Source organism: Manis pentadactyla, chromosome 6 (assembly GCF_030020395.1).
Source record: "Manis pentadactyla isolate mManPen7 chromosome 6, mManPen7.hap1, whole genome shotgun sequence".
NCBI lineage: Eukaryota > Metazoa > Chordata > Mammalia > Pholidota > Manidae > Manis > Manis pentadactyla.
This window is the reverse complement of record NC_080024.1, coordinates 63,558,423-63,576,565: the sequence shown is the minus strand read 5'-3', so window position 1 is coordinate 63,576,565 and position 18,143 is coordinate 63,558,423. Positions and strand designations below refer to the sequence as shown.

The 18,143-nt window shown below is 36.3% G+C and overlaps 1 protein-coding gene across 3 annotated transcripts in view; it reads left to right on the top strand.

The window, feature by feature from the left end:
* The window catches only part of PDK1 (pyruvate dehydrogenase kinase 1), a 29,269-nt gene extending 16,402 nt beyond the window's left edge, over positions 1–12,867 (top strand). For all 3 annotated transcript variants that reach the window (XM_036879144.2, XM_057503907.1, XM_036879145.2), the window contains exons 9-11: positions 5,481–5,591; positions 9,282–9,395; positions 11,086–12,867. In XM_036879144.2, the coding sequence (XP_036735039.2) occupies positions 5,481–5,591; positions 9,282–9,395; positions 11,086–11,226 (366 nt within the window). In that variant the 3' untranslated portion in view covers positions 11,227–12,867. The remainder of the gene's footprint in view (positions 1–5,480; positions 5,592–9,281; positions 9,396–11,085) is intronic.
* The last annotated feature ends 5,276 nt before the right edge of the window (positions 12,868–18,143 follow it).

The following is an 18,143-nucleotide window of genomic DNA, read 5'->3' as shown; positions in this document are numbered from 1 at the left end:
CTATTATTTGCCTTAACTGTTGGACATTACCTCAGGCAGCCCTCAAATCAATCAGTTACCTCTAATTGTTTTTGACAAATGTTTCTCGAGGATATGGGTGGGTACATTAGGTATCTCAGACTCAGGTCAAAGAAAGTCTTCCCAGTGGCTGCCAGGCTGTTGCCTCCACTCTGATTCCATGTTGTTGATGGGAGTGAGGATGGAGGTAGAATAAGCCAAATTAAAGCATCAGAAAGTCCATTGTTGTTTTTCTTGACTAAATGCTCCCCAGATTAATTTGGTTAATTTCTAGAGATCTGAACAAAGTTTATTCTGACAATTTTTGTCATTTTCTTGGTGCTTTGATGGAAGGGAGACTTTCTGAGTTCTTGCTGTTTTTGCTGACATCACTCCTATTCCTTTTGAGAAGACTTACGCTCATTCCACTTCCTATACCTTTGTATGCAACCAATTTTAGGTGTCATGTTTTGTTGTTTTGTTTGTTGTTTTGAAATTTCATAATAATGTGATTTGATGTGGGTCTTTTTTTTATTGATTGGGTTAGGCCTCTTAGAATTTCCTGTTTTCCTTAATACTTTCTTTCCTATTGTTTTTCTTTCTGATAGTCATATTTGGAGGATGTTGGACTTCATGAAATGCTCCTCTGATCTTTATCTTTTTAACTTTCATTCTACTCTATGAGAGTTCCTCAACTTTGAATTCCCAGACCTTCTGTTGAATTTTTGTTTCCATTACCTTATTATAAATTTCCAGGGACTCACATTTTTTATTACTCCTTTTATTATAGTACTCTGTTCCAGTTTTATCATCTTTTATCATTGAGGACAGATAGTAATGATAATTGTTTTTTTAAAAAAAATTAATATGTCTTATCTCTGTGCACTGTTTCGTCTGAATTTCTTTTTTCTCTCTCCCTTGGCTGTTCATTTAAAAGAATAAGGCACAAATAAATACATGGCAATACCATCTGTTTGCTGAAAAAAGTAAGGTGAATGTATCACTTTTCCCAAATGCTAATTTTGTCTGTTTTTTGGTTAGTTATGTGTCACCTACTTGCTTTATTAAGGTTTGCTTGATTGAAAATAAGTCCCATATGTCTTCTGCTTTGGGGCTTCAGCTGTGCTCCAACATGGTCTTTTTCATACCTTTTTCTGCTTCTGTTTATGTGCTTTAATGCTGGTCTGCAAGCTGCTTTCCATTACTTGTGGTCGTCCATCCCTGCATGGTTGTACGCAGCAGAGACTTGTTCTGTGCTGATGGACAGGCTTTGCTTAAGGAATTGCTTACCTATTTAATGAAAAGAAAGATTGATAATAGCCCAGCAGTTCCACTCCTAGGTATATACGCCAAAGGATTGAAAATAGGTATTCATGCAAAAACGTACACATGAATGTTCATAGTGGCATTATTCACAATAGCCAAAAACTGGAATCAACCCAATATTCATCAACTAATCAGTAAATGAATAAAATGTGATATATCCATAAAATGGAGTATTATTTGCCCATAAGAGGAATGAAATATTGGTGAATGCTACAACACAGATGCCGCAACATTGAAAATATAAGTGAAAGAAACCAATCACAGAAGGCTACTATCATATAATTTGTATATGTGCAATGTCCTCAATAGGCAAATATATAGGGACAAGAAATAGATTAGTGTATTAATCAATAAAGAATCCAGGGTTTCTTTTTGAGATAATGAAAATGTTCTGAGATTGACTGTGATAATGGTTGTACAGATTTGTGAGTATACTGGAAAACATTGAGTTGTATACTTTAAATGGGTAAATTGTATGGTATGTGAGTTATATTTTAATTAAGCTGTTCTTTTAAAAAAAAGGCTTGTAAGGGTCTTGAGCAGACTGTTCTAGAAGTCCTTATAAAAGCCCTACCTGTATTAGGTTGTGCCTCCACCTATTGTTCTTCCTTCATTTTTCTAGAAAGTTGTCCATTTCCTTTAGATTATCCAGTTTGTTAACATATAATTTTTCATAGTATTCTCTAATAATTCTTTGTATTTCTGTGGTGTCTGTGGTGATTTTTCCGATTCTGTTTTTGTGTGTACACTCTCTTTTCTTGATAAGTCTGGCTAGAGGTTTGTCTATTTTCTTTATTTTCTCAAAGAACCAGCTCCTGCTTTTATTGATTCTTTTTGTTGCTTTATTCTTCTCGATTTTATTTATTTCTGCTCTGATCTTTATTATGTCCCTCCTCCTACTGACTTTGGACCTCATTTGTTCTTCTTGTTCTAGTTTGTTAGTTGTGAGTTTAGACTGTTCATATGGGATTGCTCTTCCCTGAGGTAGGCCTGTATTGCAATATACTTCCCTCTTAGCACAGCTTTTGCTGCCTCCCACAGATTTTGTGGTGTTGAATTATTGTTGTCATTTGTCTCCATATATTGCTTGATCTCTGTTTTTTTTGGGTCATTGAAACATTGGATGGAGCAGTTGTTAAGCCTCCATGTGTTTGTGGGCCTTTTTGTTTTCTTTGTGCAATTTATTTCTAGTTTCCTACCTTTGTGGTCTGAGAAGCTGGTTGGTATAATTTAAATCTTTTTAAAGATTTTTTGTGGCCTACTATGTGATCTTTTCTGGAAAATGTTTCATGTACACGTGATAATAATGTGTGTCATGCTGCTTTTGGATGGAGTGTTCTGTAGATCTCTGTTAGGTCCATCTGTTCTAATGTGTTGTTCAGTGCCTCTGTGTCCTTACTTATTTTCTGTCTGGTTGATCTGTCCTTTGGAGTGAGTGGAGTGTTGAAGTCTGAAATGAATGCATTGCATTCTGTTTCTCCCTTTAATTCTGTTAGTATTTGTTTCACATATGTAGGGTGCTCCTGTATTGGGTGCATATATATTTATAATGGTTATATCATCTTGTTGGACTGACCCTTTTGTCATTATGTAATGTCCTTCTTTGTCTCATGTTAATTTCTTTGTTTTGAAGTCTATTTTGTCTGATACAAGTACTGCAACTCCTGCTTTTTCTCCCTATTAATTGCATGAAATATCTTTTTCCATCCCTTCATTTTTAGTCTGTATGTCTTTGGGTTTAAAGTGAGTCTCTTGTAGGCAGCATATAGACGGGTCTTGTTTTTTTATCCATTCAGTGACTCTATGTCTTTTAATTGGTGCACTCAGACCATTTACATTTAGGGTGATTATTGATAGGTATATACTTACTGCCATTGCAGGCTTTAGATTCGTGGTTACCAAAGGTTCGAGGATAATTAACTGTCAGTGATTTTAGAAACTTGATATGGAAAAAAGTGTTGATTAAGAGAATTGAAGAGCTCTAGGTGAGTTCAGAGTTAGTAGATTTCCTGCCTTCAGAGCTCTCATCCCATTAGTGGTGGTTCATTTCCCTTGAACCTGAAACTCATGAATGAGCCCAGAGAGCCCAGTGTTACAGGGAACAGAGAGTTGGGGTGGCAGGTCTTGGTTAGATGACACTGGGAAATGGTGATTTCATGCACTGAAGAGAAACCTTTAAAAATAATTGTCAAACTTCTCTTCCTCAGCCTTCTTGATATTACTCCTTATCACCCATTCCCTTCATAATCACTTTCCTTTTCCTTGACATAGACTTATGTTCTCATGATAATACAATTTTTCTTCAGATTATCTTAACCAGAATTTTTTTAACTTTCATATGTCTTTCTCCATGTATTTGTCATCAGAGTGCCATTCTTGTCTTAAATATATATAGACCAAATGTCTATCTCTCTCCTGTTAATCCCTCCTTCCCTTTTCTTAAAGAACTCAGATCCTGTGGTATAATATCATCTGATGTAGCTCTTCTGACTGCTTTAAAAATGTCCTCGTTCCAGTTTATGGTGTTTTTGTTTGCAAACCAAAGGAGGTTACCTTTGTCAGTTTCTAACTATACTCCTGTGGCTTAGCTTACCCCCTTCACCTCTAATAAGACAGCTCTTCTCAGAGCTGTTGCCAACCTTTCTGCTCAGCTCTCTGCTTATGTAATACTATCCTACAGCTAGAGGTCACTTCTTGTTTCACACTTGGCTGGATTGCTATAGTCTTCCTGGCCAAAAGGTTAAGGAAAACCAGGGAATACTTATTGAAGTCTACCTGTTCATATTAATATGTACTCTAGTATGTTGTTTACTTACTTAGTATTTACACAGCATCCATACTTCTTACATTACCAGAAAATGTGCAGCAAAGCATTTAAGGATAAATAGTTAACATGTTGATGGATCTCAGAAAATTCCCAGAATACTCTATAAATCTCACTAAAATAAATCTTTTCACAGGGCTTTGAATTCATAGCCAAGAATAATTTCAAGCATAATGCTACATATAAGTTGTTAATGAAGTCCTTGCATATTTTTATACTGCAATTATCTAATTGTAGATGTGTTGTAGGAAAGTCTTCAAATGGTATTTCAAAGTAGATTTTTATTTTAAAAATTAAAAATTGCTGTGTAATTTCCATTATGAAATCATTATATATACTTACTATAGAGATGTTTAGACTTCATAAAATCTGAACTATTATTAGCCATCCAATTTATTAACTTTTTAATATAGCATTTAACATTATTTTCTCTATATATATTTATATACTTATATTAAAAGCAGATTTGTTTGCATTTGACAACTATATTAATGTTATAAATAGTGGAATTTAGATTTTCTGACAAAAGGAAATGACTATAGTAGATTAGAATATAAACTGTACAATAGGAAAATAAGTCTATATTAGCTATGAAGGAAAACAGAATGAAAATAGTCTGTAAATAAACTACTAAATTGATCCGACCTCATGATTTGAGTTGGAAAATGACTTAAGAACAATATAAGGTCCTCTGTACTTTATGAACTCATCAGGAAGTTGTCTGGGAGGCAGTCTATGCTGCTTAACAATATTTTGTGGACATCTTTAATGCCAATACCTATAGTTCTACATAATATTTAATGGCTAAATAGGATTCTGTTTTAGAATGTACATTAGTTGACTTAAACAGTCCCCTGTTTAGGTTGTAATCCAGTTTTAGCTTTTCTACATAGTACTGTCATGGATATTCTCATACTTTGCATACTTTCCTGTTTTCTTAGGATTGACATTCATGGGTCAAAGGCTTTGTGCATTTTTTAATCTGATTGGCAAACTGTCCATCCAGAACAAATTTATGGTTAGAACTAAGGTAGACTAGTTTATGCCCCATTTTGTACTATACTGCACTGTTAGCATGACTTCTGCAAATATATGAAGCCACAGCATTGAATTTGTAGTATGATGGAGCTTATTACATATTAGAACTCTGCATATTAGAAGAGCAGCGTTAAGACCACCAGTGAGGGAAATGTTTACATTTGCAACTTGGATTGCATGGTATTCATTTTGAAAAGCAGTACTCTTCTGTCAGCAGTTAAACTGTGACACTATATGTATTGGTATTTGCTGTTTATGGGACTTGTTCATAGGGCAGGATTGTTTCTTATCTTAGATGAGTGACCGAGGAGGTGGTGTTCCTTTGAGGAAAATTGACAGGCTCTTCAACTACATGTACTCAACTGCACCCCGGCCTCGTGTTGAGACGTCCCGAGCAGTGCCCCTGGTATGTGATCAAAAAATAATGGTGTGTTTTTGTGAATTGCCAGAAAAGTAAATCAGTTACCAAATAAGTCAGTTAAGCCATTGTATAGGGTACACCACAAGGAAGAGAAGCTATTAGAAAAAAAAATGCTTTCCTCTAAATTTAAACAGCCTCTTGGCTCCGTTTTTCTTTTGATTGAAAAGAGCACGAGACGGAGAGTATGGCTGTAGAGTTCTTGTTGCCAAACTTGCTGGTGATAAGCTGTGGTAAACAGCCTTCCTGCGGTAAACCACATTTTGATAGTGTTTCTCACATGAAGACTAAATTACAGGTTTTACTAGTATTTGGTCAACACTGATTTAATCTTCAGTGTTGATTTTTTTTTTTCCTTAAGGTTATGTTATTAGAAATTACTAGATGTTCTAACTGAGAAATAAGACTAGAGTTCTGATTAGTTGAATCACCAGCCTGGAAATGGCTCAAATTATAATTATTTTGATGGAATTCTTTATTGATCTTAGTCACCTATTTTCAGGTTTAATAAAATTTGCTTTTGAACTGGCTCTATCCTTTGCCTCCCACCCCCAGAAAAGCCAAATCTTTGACCTGAAATTCTGGAAGATGTACTCTTTCTAGGCTTTGAAACTTCTCTGGCATGTGGAACACTGGGGTTATACTGTAACATGATGAAATACAGAATTAAATGGATCTATTTTGGCTTCTTCCTAGGAAGTTACTAGAAGGACTTCATTCTAATAGCTTTACCTGTAATAGCACAAATTCTGTGGCTACAACTGTAATATGGGTCATATACTACCATACTTTATAATGATTAGTAATATGCTTCTCAAATTGAAGTATGTGACTCCCAGATTAGGCATGCAGGTGCTAAGGCGCAGGCAAGGTCAAATAATAAACATAAGCATCTTCTTAGATTCTGATTTTACCCTAAGAAGTAAGGGGAGAGAAGGGATATACAGTAGTTCCCCCTTATCTGTAGGGGATACATTCCAGAACCCCAGTGGTTACCTGAAACCACAGATAGTACCAAACCCTATATATACTATGTTTTTCCTGTACATACATACCTGTGATAAAGTTCAATTTATAAATCAGGCATAGTAAGAGATTAACAACAATAATAAATCGAACAATTATAACAGTATACTCTAAAAGTTATGTGAATGTGGTCTCTCTCACTCTCAAAATATCTTACTGTGCCATACTCACCCTACTTGTGATGATGGGAGATGATAAAATGCCTACGTGATGAGATTAAATGAGGTGAATGACGTAGGCATTGTGATGCAGTGTTAGGCTACTGTTGATTTCCAGCAGTCTGTCAGAAGGAGGATCCCCTACTTCTGGACTGCCACTGACCAAGGGTAATGGAAACCGAGCAAAGTGGAACTGTGGGTAAGGGGGTACTGCTGTACTGCTTCTGGAGTAAACAGATATTGTAGGATTTTTGTGGAGAGTGACATAGTGTTATAGTCCAGACTAAATCTAAATGGTCTGGTTCCATTCCCAAACCATTACATCCTAGCTGTGTCACTTTGGGAAAATTATTGACCTTTTAAAACCACACTTTCCCCAACTTTAAAAGTCAAGTTGTGCAGATTAAGTTAATATATACATAAATACTTTTTATAGTGCCTAGCGCATAGTGAATGCCACATATTGTGTTGTGCTGTTCAGGATACAAAATTTTTGTGAATTTTTAAGAAAACAGGCGTGGCATGGCAGGCTCCACTGTATATCTATATAGACTTACCAAAGATAAGACTTTTTAAGCTTTACAGAGCGTCCTTCCTGACGTCATGACCACATTTAAGTGGACCAAGTAAGGAAGCACTGGGCAGCTAGAGAAAGGCAACCTGACATGGATAATAGTGGTTGTTTTGTCCACCTGATTCCTGAGAGCTTCCTCCATGTGGCTGCCTTTGGTGGGCATTCAGGCAGGACCATCCACATTTATCTCTTCCAGACCGCCTTCTCATCAGTTACCCAATTTTATTCTTTCCGAGTCCCCAACCGAGCAGCCAGCCTGCCTGTTTGCCAGTGCCCATGAGTCTATGTAGGTCTATCACTTCAAGTTCTGCCCCTGTAGGATTTACTTTCACTCCTATCTTTTAGGCTTGCCCCTGAGAGAGGTTATAATGAAAAGGCAGTCCATATTTGGCTGGTGCTGGCACACTATAGATCCATCAGTGGACAAGCCCGTGCTGTTTTTCTTCCCTGTTAACTCTTTATAGGAGAAGCCCCATAAGTCCATAGGTGTACTTAAGGGAGAGGCAATGATAAAGTAGATTCAGGCCCTACTGCACCTGCTCATGGTTTTCTTGGGGCCATTTTTGGAACCAGTTAACTTATCAGGGTCCTAACAGGAAAGCGATAGCTCATTCAAATAATGATAGTTCGAGGAAGGCTTATTTGTGAAGAGACCAATTACCAAGCTATAGGTACGGATAGTATGGGGATCCAGGGCTAGCAGCAGTAGGCTCGATTCTAGCAGGCTAGAATCAGTAGAATCAGTCAGGCTAGTGCCACCCTGAATCAAAGGGAGAGGGAGCAGTTAGCAGAACCCAGAGGGAAGGAGTTGCAGAGCAGCTGCATACACTCATGGGGCCCACCCAAGGGGAGCAACCTCAGCAGGAAGCAGGGGAATGAATATGTGACTTGACTGAGTTCCCCACTGGCTGGACCCACTGGAGGCAGAGGGCATGGGACTCCATTAACATCATCCATTCAGGTCAGCCTCCCTGGGCAAGGAGAAATGTGTAGAATGGATAGTGGATTCTGAGGGGCAAACAGCAACTGTAGTGGAAGTAGATGGTGGAAGTAGGTAAAGCCAGAGCCTGGGTTTGTTAATAGCACTCTGATTCCTGAATCCACATAAGCTCTTAACTTAAAGTGTTATACGGTATGTCATTGAACATCTGACTTGGTGATAAAAACAGCTTTTAACATTTATCCAGGTATTTTGCTTTGCTATAAAGAATTTGTAAAATTTATCCAGGTAAAGAAGGCCATTCCAGATACTGGGAACAGGATGCACAAAGACACAGAGTGAAAAATAATATGTTTGAGTAACTTAAAAAGTTTAGTTCAGCTGGACTAGAAAGTAAGAGGCAGAGACCTGATCTTACCAAGTCTTGAAAACTCTTTAGGAACTTGGATTTGTATCTCAAGGCAAATGGGTTGAGGATGGTGGTGGGGCCGAAGGGGTGGGTGGGAGTGGGGGTGTGTTCTAAAGATTTTATAGCAAGGAAGTCACCTGTCAATGAATAGGAAAGTAGACCTATTAAGCATCTCTCCAAGTTCAGAACACAGGCTGGAAATTCATGGTGTGAAGTTATGAGATAACATCTCTTTAGCTGCAACAGGCTTTTTCTACTCTTGCTCCTAAAAAAGAGAATGTGTTTATGTGATAACTGCCAAAAGCAGTATTGGGATGTTCTAGAGTAGGCCAATGAAGAAAAGCAACATGCTTCTTCCAAACCCCCACAAGTCCTCTTATAGAAAAGAGAAGAATGGGGAGCTTTAAATGACCAGAGGGGAGTTAGTGTAGTACTCAACTTGGCATCGGCTTAGTGGATCCCTTAGATCTGGACTATGATAGCCTGAGGTACTCCGTAGCATTTACTTTAATTAGAGCAATACTTCAATGTGTGGCATTCTGAATAGAATTTCATTTTTCTCATCAAACAGGCTGGTTTTGGTTATGGATTGCCCATATCACGTCTTTATGCACAATACTTCCAAGGAGACCTAAAGCTATATTCCTTAGAGGGTTATGGGACAGATGCAGTTATCTACATTAAGGTAATAACTATAGTCATCTTAATTAATGATACTTTCTTCATTATAAGAAAAAGTGCCAATATTTAACTGTAATGAAATTTTCCTCTACCTCATGCTGTGAAAATATATGAATATAGGTTTTTTACATATGATCTCATCTATTTTGACAAATGATCTCTAACTGTGGGAAAAGAAGTGTTTTTATCTGTAATGATCAAGACTGTGGTCATTAATAGAAAAAAAAATTGGGTTGAAGTGAGGAAGATATTTATCTTACAAATTTAATTTTAACATGAAACACATGAAAGGACATTGATGCACCAATCAATCTTCAATGTACTGCCAAGGCCTTTTCTTCATGCATGGGTCTGCAGTTTGAAGTTGCAAGTCTTTCCTGCAGAAGCTATACTTACAATGCATTGTTTTGGTTTTTTTAAACAAAGAAATAACCAAATGCATAATCCCCCTTGATTTTTATGCTGTCTTTTACAGCATAAAAGGACTGATTTAACCTAATTATTTAGTGACTCTAGTTTCTTGTTCTGGCCACCAGATGGCACCTATTTTATAGGAAATACTGAAGACTTTACATGGGAAAAAAATTTGATGGAAGAAGTTAAATTCCTTCAAGATAATGTTCTTTTGTTTTTCTAAGCCATCTGAACCGTTAGGAACTTAGAAAAGACAATATAAAGGCAGTTTTCTTATCACCAAATGGAATATTTTTAATCTAGCCTATAGATGAAGGGGTTCTAGCATTTGAGGCATATTTAAAGAGAATATATAGGTGAAAGGTTTTTAGTTCCATTTTGGAAAAAATAGAAGGCAGGATGTCTTCTAGAATCATTAAAGTCATCATTAAAGACCTTCCTTACTGTTATTAGAATGAAATTTCTTATTCAGTATTTTCTACACCTTGGAGAATGTCTGTGGCTTACAGTTGAAATCCTACTGACATATCCTAACTTGAAGATAACAAAGAACATAGTTTATCTCAGGTTCCAGTGATTTACAGGAAGCTGAAATAGAAGAGAGAATTAATGGTAATGATGTGTTGGAAACATGAAATTATGCATAATGCAAAAATCACAATGTTTGTAACCAAAATTGGTGGCTTTAATGGCAGGAGAAGAAGACACAATGCCCAGGATCAAAACCAGGTCCAAGAATTTTTCAGGCAAAAGCCAAGATGTCTTAGAAATAGTTTTATGTTTATTGACAATGATATTAATATGACTTTTTTAAAGTATAGTGATTATACTGATAAAATATTTCTTCTAATATTTCATTAAATGATGTACAATTACATATGTTGAGGTACATATTTCAACTTTTATGCTTTTACACTTTTTCAATTGTGTATGAAATTGAATTGAAATATGCCTGACTTTTTTAATTAACCACTTTCTGTCCTGGGTTGTGATTTATAAGAAGTATCTATCACACCTGTGTAGTATTTCAATCCAGCAGCTTCCAGGCCAACAGGAGAATTACTGCAAGCAACAAATTCGGTCATTGTGCACACCAAGGAGTGCCATAGACTTAGTGAATATATATGCTCTTTTAAAATGTACATAGATGGTGTTATGAGGAAGAAAATGAATACCCAATAAAGTATTGTTTAATTGTAATAACCATTTTGCCATTGTATATGTTCTCAAATAATGGATTCTAAAAAAATGTCACACTTAGCTCTTGTTTTTTCTTTCAGGCTCTGTCAACAGAATCAATAGAAAGACTCCCAGTGTATAATAAAGCTGCCTGGAAGCACTACAACACCAACCATGAGGCCGATGACTGGTGTGTCCCCAGCCGAGAGCCGAAAGACATGACGACGTTCCGGAGTGCCTAGATATACTCAGAACAACTGGAAAATCCCAGCGTTTCTTTTGTATTAGATTTGGAAGGGATGGTGTTCAGAAGTTTATCATACCAAATACTTAATGTGTCATCTTCACAATTAACTATTTAGGTAGAGTAAAGGAACAGTGAATTCAATTTATGCCTGTTAAACTTTGTAGAGGATGAAACTGTACCTATTTTACACTTGTATTTTCACAATTAATTGGACATGTTTTTAAATAGCTTGTTTTGGTCAACTTTCCTCTTCATGGTGGCCTTAAGAAGTACAGAAGTCTTTGTGTTTCTACGGGAAGCTGTGTAGCTTTCAAAAATACTTTTATGTCCTAGAAACATTTTCTTACTAATACTGATTAGCTAGTTAGCCATCTTTTTGTTTTTTTTTTGAGGATGCTACCATCATTTATTTAGAGAAGAAATTGAGGGCAAAGCGGTAGTGAGTCCCAAAAACTGAGCTATTGATTGTTGAGATTATATAATGGAGCTTTTGAGAAGCAGAGTTTTTTTTGGACCTATTCCAGACATATGGAATCAGACTAGGACTGGAGCCCAGGAATCTCAGTTTTTAGAATGCTTCCTAGGTGAATCTGAATGCTCACCTAGTTAGGAAACCACTCTTTTAAAGTGAGAAATGGTGATACTACATTTGCTAAAGTAATAGATCTTTAGGTTTTGGTTTTTACCTATTGAAAGTTCAGACTTCTGGACTCCAGAAGAGAAAAAGTGAATTTCAGGCCTGATGCTATTAGCATAATGAGAAGCAGGAGACAGATTAACCTACGGAACCATAAATGCACCAGTATTGACAAAGAACATTTTTAAAATAGCTAGATCTTTGTTATTAGGAAAAAGTTAATTGCGGCTATCACAACAATCCTTTGCATTCATATGGTAATTTGTACTTTACAAATATTTTGGTATAGTATGATGCCTCCCTTGGGCTTTACAATGGAGTATAAAAGGTGGTATCATCCTGTTTTTGAGACTCAGAATGTGGCCCAGAGTTGCACAGAATTGGATCTGGAGCCCAAGCTATAACTGCTGGTCATTGTCACCTGCCGCGTCTGGGAGACAATGAAGTTGGGAGACTGTGTTGTTAGGCATACCTCATCTTTTAAGGTGACAGAGAAATACACTGAAAATAAATTTCAAAGTACGATTTTAGAAGTTTAAAGAACAGATTTACTACTTAAATAGTGAAACTATTTATCTGGAAAATACATTGAATTGAAACACCTCATTCTCAAAAGGATTTCGTAAGCTAAATAATTCTATGTAAATGTGTTCATTGGAAGGGATGTTAAAGGGTAGTTAGTCCAGGCTCTTCATTTGAGAGATGATGATCCCAAGACTCAGGATATGTGGTTTGCCCAGGACTTCTTAGCTAATCCAACCAAATGCTTGAAAAAGAGATCTTTTACTTAATCTGTCACTCCTTAATTATGGATTTTGTGAAAAACAATAGGATATGCTAGTGGATGATTTATATTGGTTCAATGTATAACAAGTTTTTAGCTTTAAATTACACTTGTGAAATGATGAAATAGTTTAGAATTTTTTGAATCAAAGTGTTCACTTTCTTAAATGAGACATTTGTATAGCTGACATAAATTTGATGTTTTTACTTATGAAACCCTCTTCTCCCCCACCAAAAAAAAAAAAAATTAAAAGTTTTTCACTCTTAAAAGCTAAGAAATGGTATGTTTTAGGGAAAAGTGAAATATTTTCCTTTAGCTTCTAAGGCATAATGGCTTTTTTACTCTATTGCGGTAATGGACAGAAAATTGCATATAAAAATATTTGGAGGGAAAACATTCTCCCAGTTGGTTTTAAATCATTATACTAACCTGAAAAGTTTTTAGGTTCTTACACTGTTTTGTCCACCAGCATTTAATGTGATGCCATTTAGATATAAAATTATAGTGAAGGATAAGAAGTAGATCCTAAGTGGTTTTTTTATAACCTGGACATTTAATGAATGTGCCAACATTTTTTAGGAAGAATTGCAAAAATCTTCTACCCTATACTTTCTTACATTGTGAAGTTTTACATGAAGATGTTGAAGAGAAACCTACCATGTTTTATGAAATGTGTGTATGGCAATAAGCTGAAAATACAGATAAACTCTTATTTTGAAAATAAATTGGGTCAATTTAGGCTTTTAAAAATATAATTTTGTTTTTTAAATAAAAGTCTCTTCCATCATTAAGGGCCAGTGTTCTATAAACATTCAAAAAGTTGGACCTCTGTGGCTCACGCTAAATCTCACCATCTTCAGTAGGGGAAATGTTTGGAACTTAGGTCTCCAATGTGTATGTTCTAATAGAGAAAGCGAGAAGTAGAGTTTGTATGGTTTGTGTAGAGTTATCCTAGGTATTCGTTATCCAAAGATCCACAAATGACTGATAAATGAAGATCTGTGTGATTTTTGAAAGGTGAGAACAACGCACCCTTTGAGTAACTTCACAGTATAAGTAGTTGTAGGAAAAATTTATTTACCCTCTGTACTAGTTGAAAGTCAGAACTAAGTTCCTTTAGTTCAAGATTGATTTCTATCCTATTCCTGATCAATGGGATATGACAACTTCCTTCATTGTTAAAGGCAACAAGTTCCATAACAAAACATAGGTAAGGAACTGCGGAAACACTTAAGTGTTAAACAGCCCTTTTCTGGCCTTGTGAATGGCTAATCAGAGAGGAAGCTAAAAATTAGTCCCAATTACAGTTTATGTTTTCAAGTGCTGTGACATAAATATGAAGCTTTAACAGTTGGGTAATCGGAGTTGAGTTAGCTGGTTTGCAAGCATGACTTTTCCTGGAGGAACTTTTCATCACATATGATCTAACTTCTGGCCCCAATAATTAATTTTCTTACAGTCAAGTCCAGTGCCCTTGAAAACATAACAGTGTGAAGGATTTTATGTATATTAGTAAAAGAACACACCAAAAAAAGCAAACACTGGTTTGCTTAGGTCTTGCATCCTTTTGCTCTATTCACATGTTTGGAAAGAACTGGACATATTGCCCACTTTTATCTAGTGTCTTCGCATTTCTTTAACGATCACTAACCTTAAGCTTTTAACAGCAGAAAATAAGACTGCCAGCTTTTTCAAAAAATTTACAACATGAAATTTAATCTGTTCCTACATTCACACGCACACAGAAAAAACTGCCTGTCACATAGTAAACACAGTATAGGTGTGTATTATCATTGTCATTATTAACACTTTCCTCACTGGGACCAATAATATAAATAGTCCAACTGCAATTCTTAAAAGTTCTTCAGAATAGAGGTTCCATTTTAGTGGAGTTTGGAATGTGTTTCAAGATCCCTTCATTCTGGTGCAAGATGGTCAGTTTTGCTACAAAACAGCCTTATATTTTTTTGTCTTGGACAAGCTGTTACTTATATTGGTAGATAGTGACAGCTTTTACTTTATTTAGACATTAAGCAAAAATACACAATTACATTTCAGTAAGCTAAACCAGAGAAACTTCCATTTGAGAGTTACATTCATTGAGGAGTTATATTCCGAAAGTCTAGAAGTGTATTTCCTGCTATTGTCGCATAGAATATTGTCATAAATTTTGTAGTTCTGAAATGTTATCTGTTCATAATAAAAATGGTGAAAAATTTCTTTAGGAAACAGCTTATGAGGCCAGGAGATTTTTAAGTTTAACTTAAATATACCAAGCCACAGTATTCTTGCCTTCCTATTACACTTTGATGTCTTCATTAAGAGATTCAAAATATAGCAGTTGTACTGTAACAGGACTGTATGAAAATATCTGTTTGGTCCAAAAACTTCAAAGTGAGTCCATCTGATTGTATAACTGACATAGAATGGGAGAGAAAAACAATGTCACTTATTTCACTGTATTACAATATAAAAACATTACTGATTTAATATGAATTATTTTTATTCTTTACTCTCAGTATTTCCCATAAAACCCAGCACACTTATAACTATGTTCTGTAAGTGCCTAATGAACAATGAATTTAACAATATTGCATCCTTTCTCAACATGATAACACAAAAATGAATCAGCACCATTAAATAAACTATGGATAGTAACCAACACAAGAAACCTAGCAAAGGATAAAATACAGAAGAAAACAAGAGGAGCAAAACAGCATTACTAAAACTATGGATTTATTTTAAAGTATAAAGAAGTAAATAAGCAAACACTGTTAGAGTTAAGGTAAAGCCACAGCCACAGCAGCAGGTGGCTCGTTGGCAGTACCCTGAGGAACACTTTCTAGGCTGCATCAAGAGTTACTTCCAGAAAAACCTCTAGCAAGGACTAATCAGGGAAGGGAGGAAAAGTCCAAATGAGCAGTATATAAATAAAAACAAGAACTACAGGGATTGAAAATAATTGCAAGAATACCATTATGACAATTTTTAAAATTCATTTTATTATCATTAATCTACAATTACGTGAAGAACATTATGGTTACTAGACTGCCCCCTTCACCAAGTCCCCCTCACAAACCCCATTACAGTCACTGTCCATCAGCATAGTAAGATGCTGTAGACTCACTACTTGTCTTCTCTGTGTTGCACATCCCTCCCTATGCCCCCCCACACATGATATATGCTAATCATAAGGCCCCCTTTCTTCTTCCCTGCCCTTATCCCTCCCTTCCAACCCCTCCTGCCCAGTCCCTTTCCCTTTGGTAACTGTTAGTCCATTCTTGGGTTCTGTGATTCTGCTGCTGTTCTGTTCCTTCAGTTTTTCTTTGTTTTTAATACTCCACCTATGAGTGAAATCATTTGGTACTTGTCTTTCTCCACCTGGCTTATTTCACTGAGCATAATGCCCTCTAGCTCCATCCATGTTGTTGCAAATGGTAGGATTTGTTTTCTTCTTATGGCTGAATAATATTCCATTGTGTATATGTACCATATCTTCTTTATCCATTCATCTATTGATGGACACTTAGGTTGCTTCCATTTCTTGGCTATTGTAAATAGTGCTGCAATAAATATAGGACTGCATATGTCTTTTTGAATCTGGGCTCTGGCATTCTTAGGATAAATTCCTAGAAGTGGAATTTCTGGGTCAAATGGTATTTCTATTTTGAGCTTTTTGAGGAACCACCATACCTCTTTCCAAAATGCTTGAACTAATTTGCATTCCCACCAACAGTGTAAGAGGGTTCCCCTTTCTCCGCAACCTCGCCAACATTTGTTGTTGTTTGTCTTTTGGATGGTGGTGATCCTTACTGGTGTGAGGTGATATCGCATTGTGGTTTTAATTTGCATTTCTCTGATGACAAGTGATGTGGAGCATCTTTCTTTGGAGAACTGTCTGTTCAGCTCCTCTGCCCGTTTTTTAATTGGATTATTTGCTTTTTGTTTGTTGAGGTGCATGAGCTCTTTATATATTTTGGATATCAACCCTTTATCGGATCTGTCATTTATGAATATATTCTCCCATACTGTAGGGTACCTTTTTGTTCTATTGATGGTGTCCATTATGACAATTTTGAAAGTGTAGAAGAAAGAAATTGATATGCTTTTAGAAAAACAAGTATTACTGAAATTCATCTAAGAGATTTTGACTATTTAAATCAACCAATAACCACCAAAGAAATGGAATCACAACTGTACCTCACCAAAGGTAAGCTTTAAAGGTGGATTTTATCAAAGTATCAAAAACTGATAATTCCTATCTTACAGAAACTTACAGGGAATAGAAAAGAAAGCCACCCAAACCATTTCATAGTAAAATCTCAGATCTAAACCTCATCAAGGACAGTATGAAAAACTAATGTATATACTAATCTCACTTGTAGACATAGATGATAAATTCAGCAATAAAATGGTGGTAGATTCATAAATAATGCATAAAAAATAATGCATCATGAACCAAGTAGGGTATTTCACAGGATTCCAAGGATGTTTCACTACCTGAAAAAAATCTGTGAAATTCATCGTACTAGTGATTAAAGATAAAAACCACGAGATTACATCAACTTGGAAAATTCAATATCCAGTTACTATTTTGGAGTAGAGTTTAGTTGTAATTATAAGTTAACTTCCACAGGTCATGGGTGGATGTTACAGTAAACCTTGGATGGTGTAAGAGGCAGATGTAAGTCGGATACAGTGGAATTGTCTGTTGGGGTGGGTGCATGTTAGCTCTGCTATGGAAAATGTGCTTAGTACTATGTCCAGAGCTTCACCATCTGTCAGGTAAAAGTTACTGGTCTGGAGATTTCTCCTAACTCTGGCCAATACTTTGAAACACGGAGGAAAGGAACATCTGATGTCTTTGTGTTGGATAAATGTAAGGCTTATAAAATGGCCTAGTGTCTTTGACAAGCACATTTGTTTGATAAAGCCTAACATTTCTTGCTTTGGGGTGGCAAATCCTAATCATTCTGGAGAAAAAGGTTCCTTTGTCTCCAAACCAACCTTCAGTGACCAAAACAAGTAACCAGTGGGAACGATCACCAATTAGGGAACATCAGGCAATTGCTCCTTTTCTCTGGTGCACATCTGACCGTGACTGTTGCTCTTGGGTCAGGATATGTCTTCACAAGGCCAATGGGAAACTGTAGTTAAGTCCTTGTAGTTAAGTAAGCCCTGCTTCTCAAACTTCAGTGCGCACGTGAACCACCTAGAGATCTTGATGAAATGCAGATTTTGACTCTGAGTGTCTGCAGTGGAGTTTGAGATTCTGCCTTTCCAACAAGTCTCCAGGCAATACTGAGGCTGCTGGTTCATGGACCACACTTTGAACAATGAGAGTTTAAAGGTTGTGTGACAAACTGCTATCAGCCTCCCAAAGGACTAACTGGAAAGATCAAAACCAGTTGCAGTATGAGTGGGGAGCCAGGTAGATCTGGTAATCCAATTCCTAGAGTACTAAGAAGGGCCAGGAGGGATCCATTCCTGA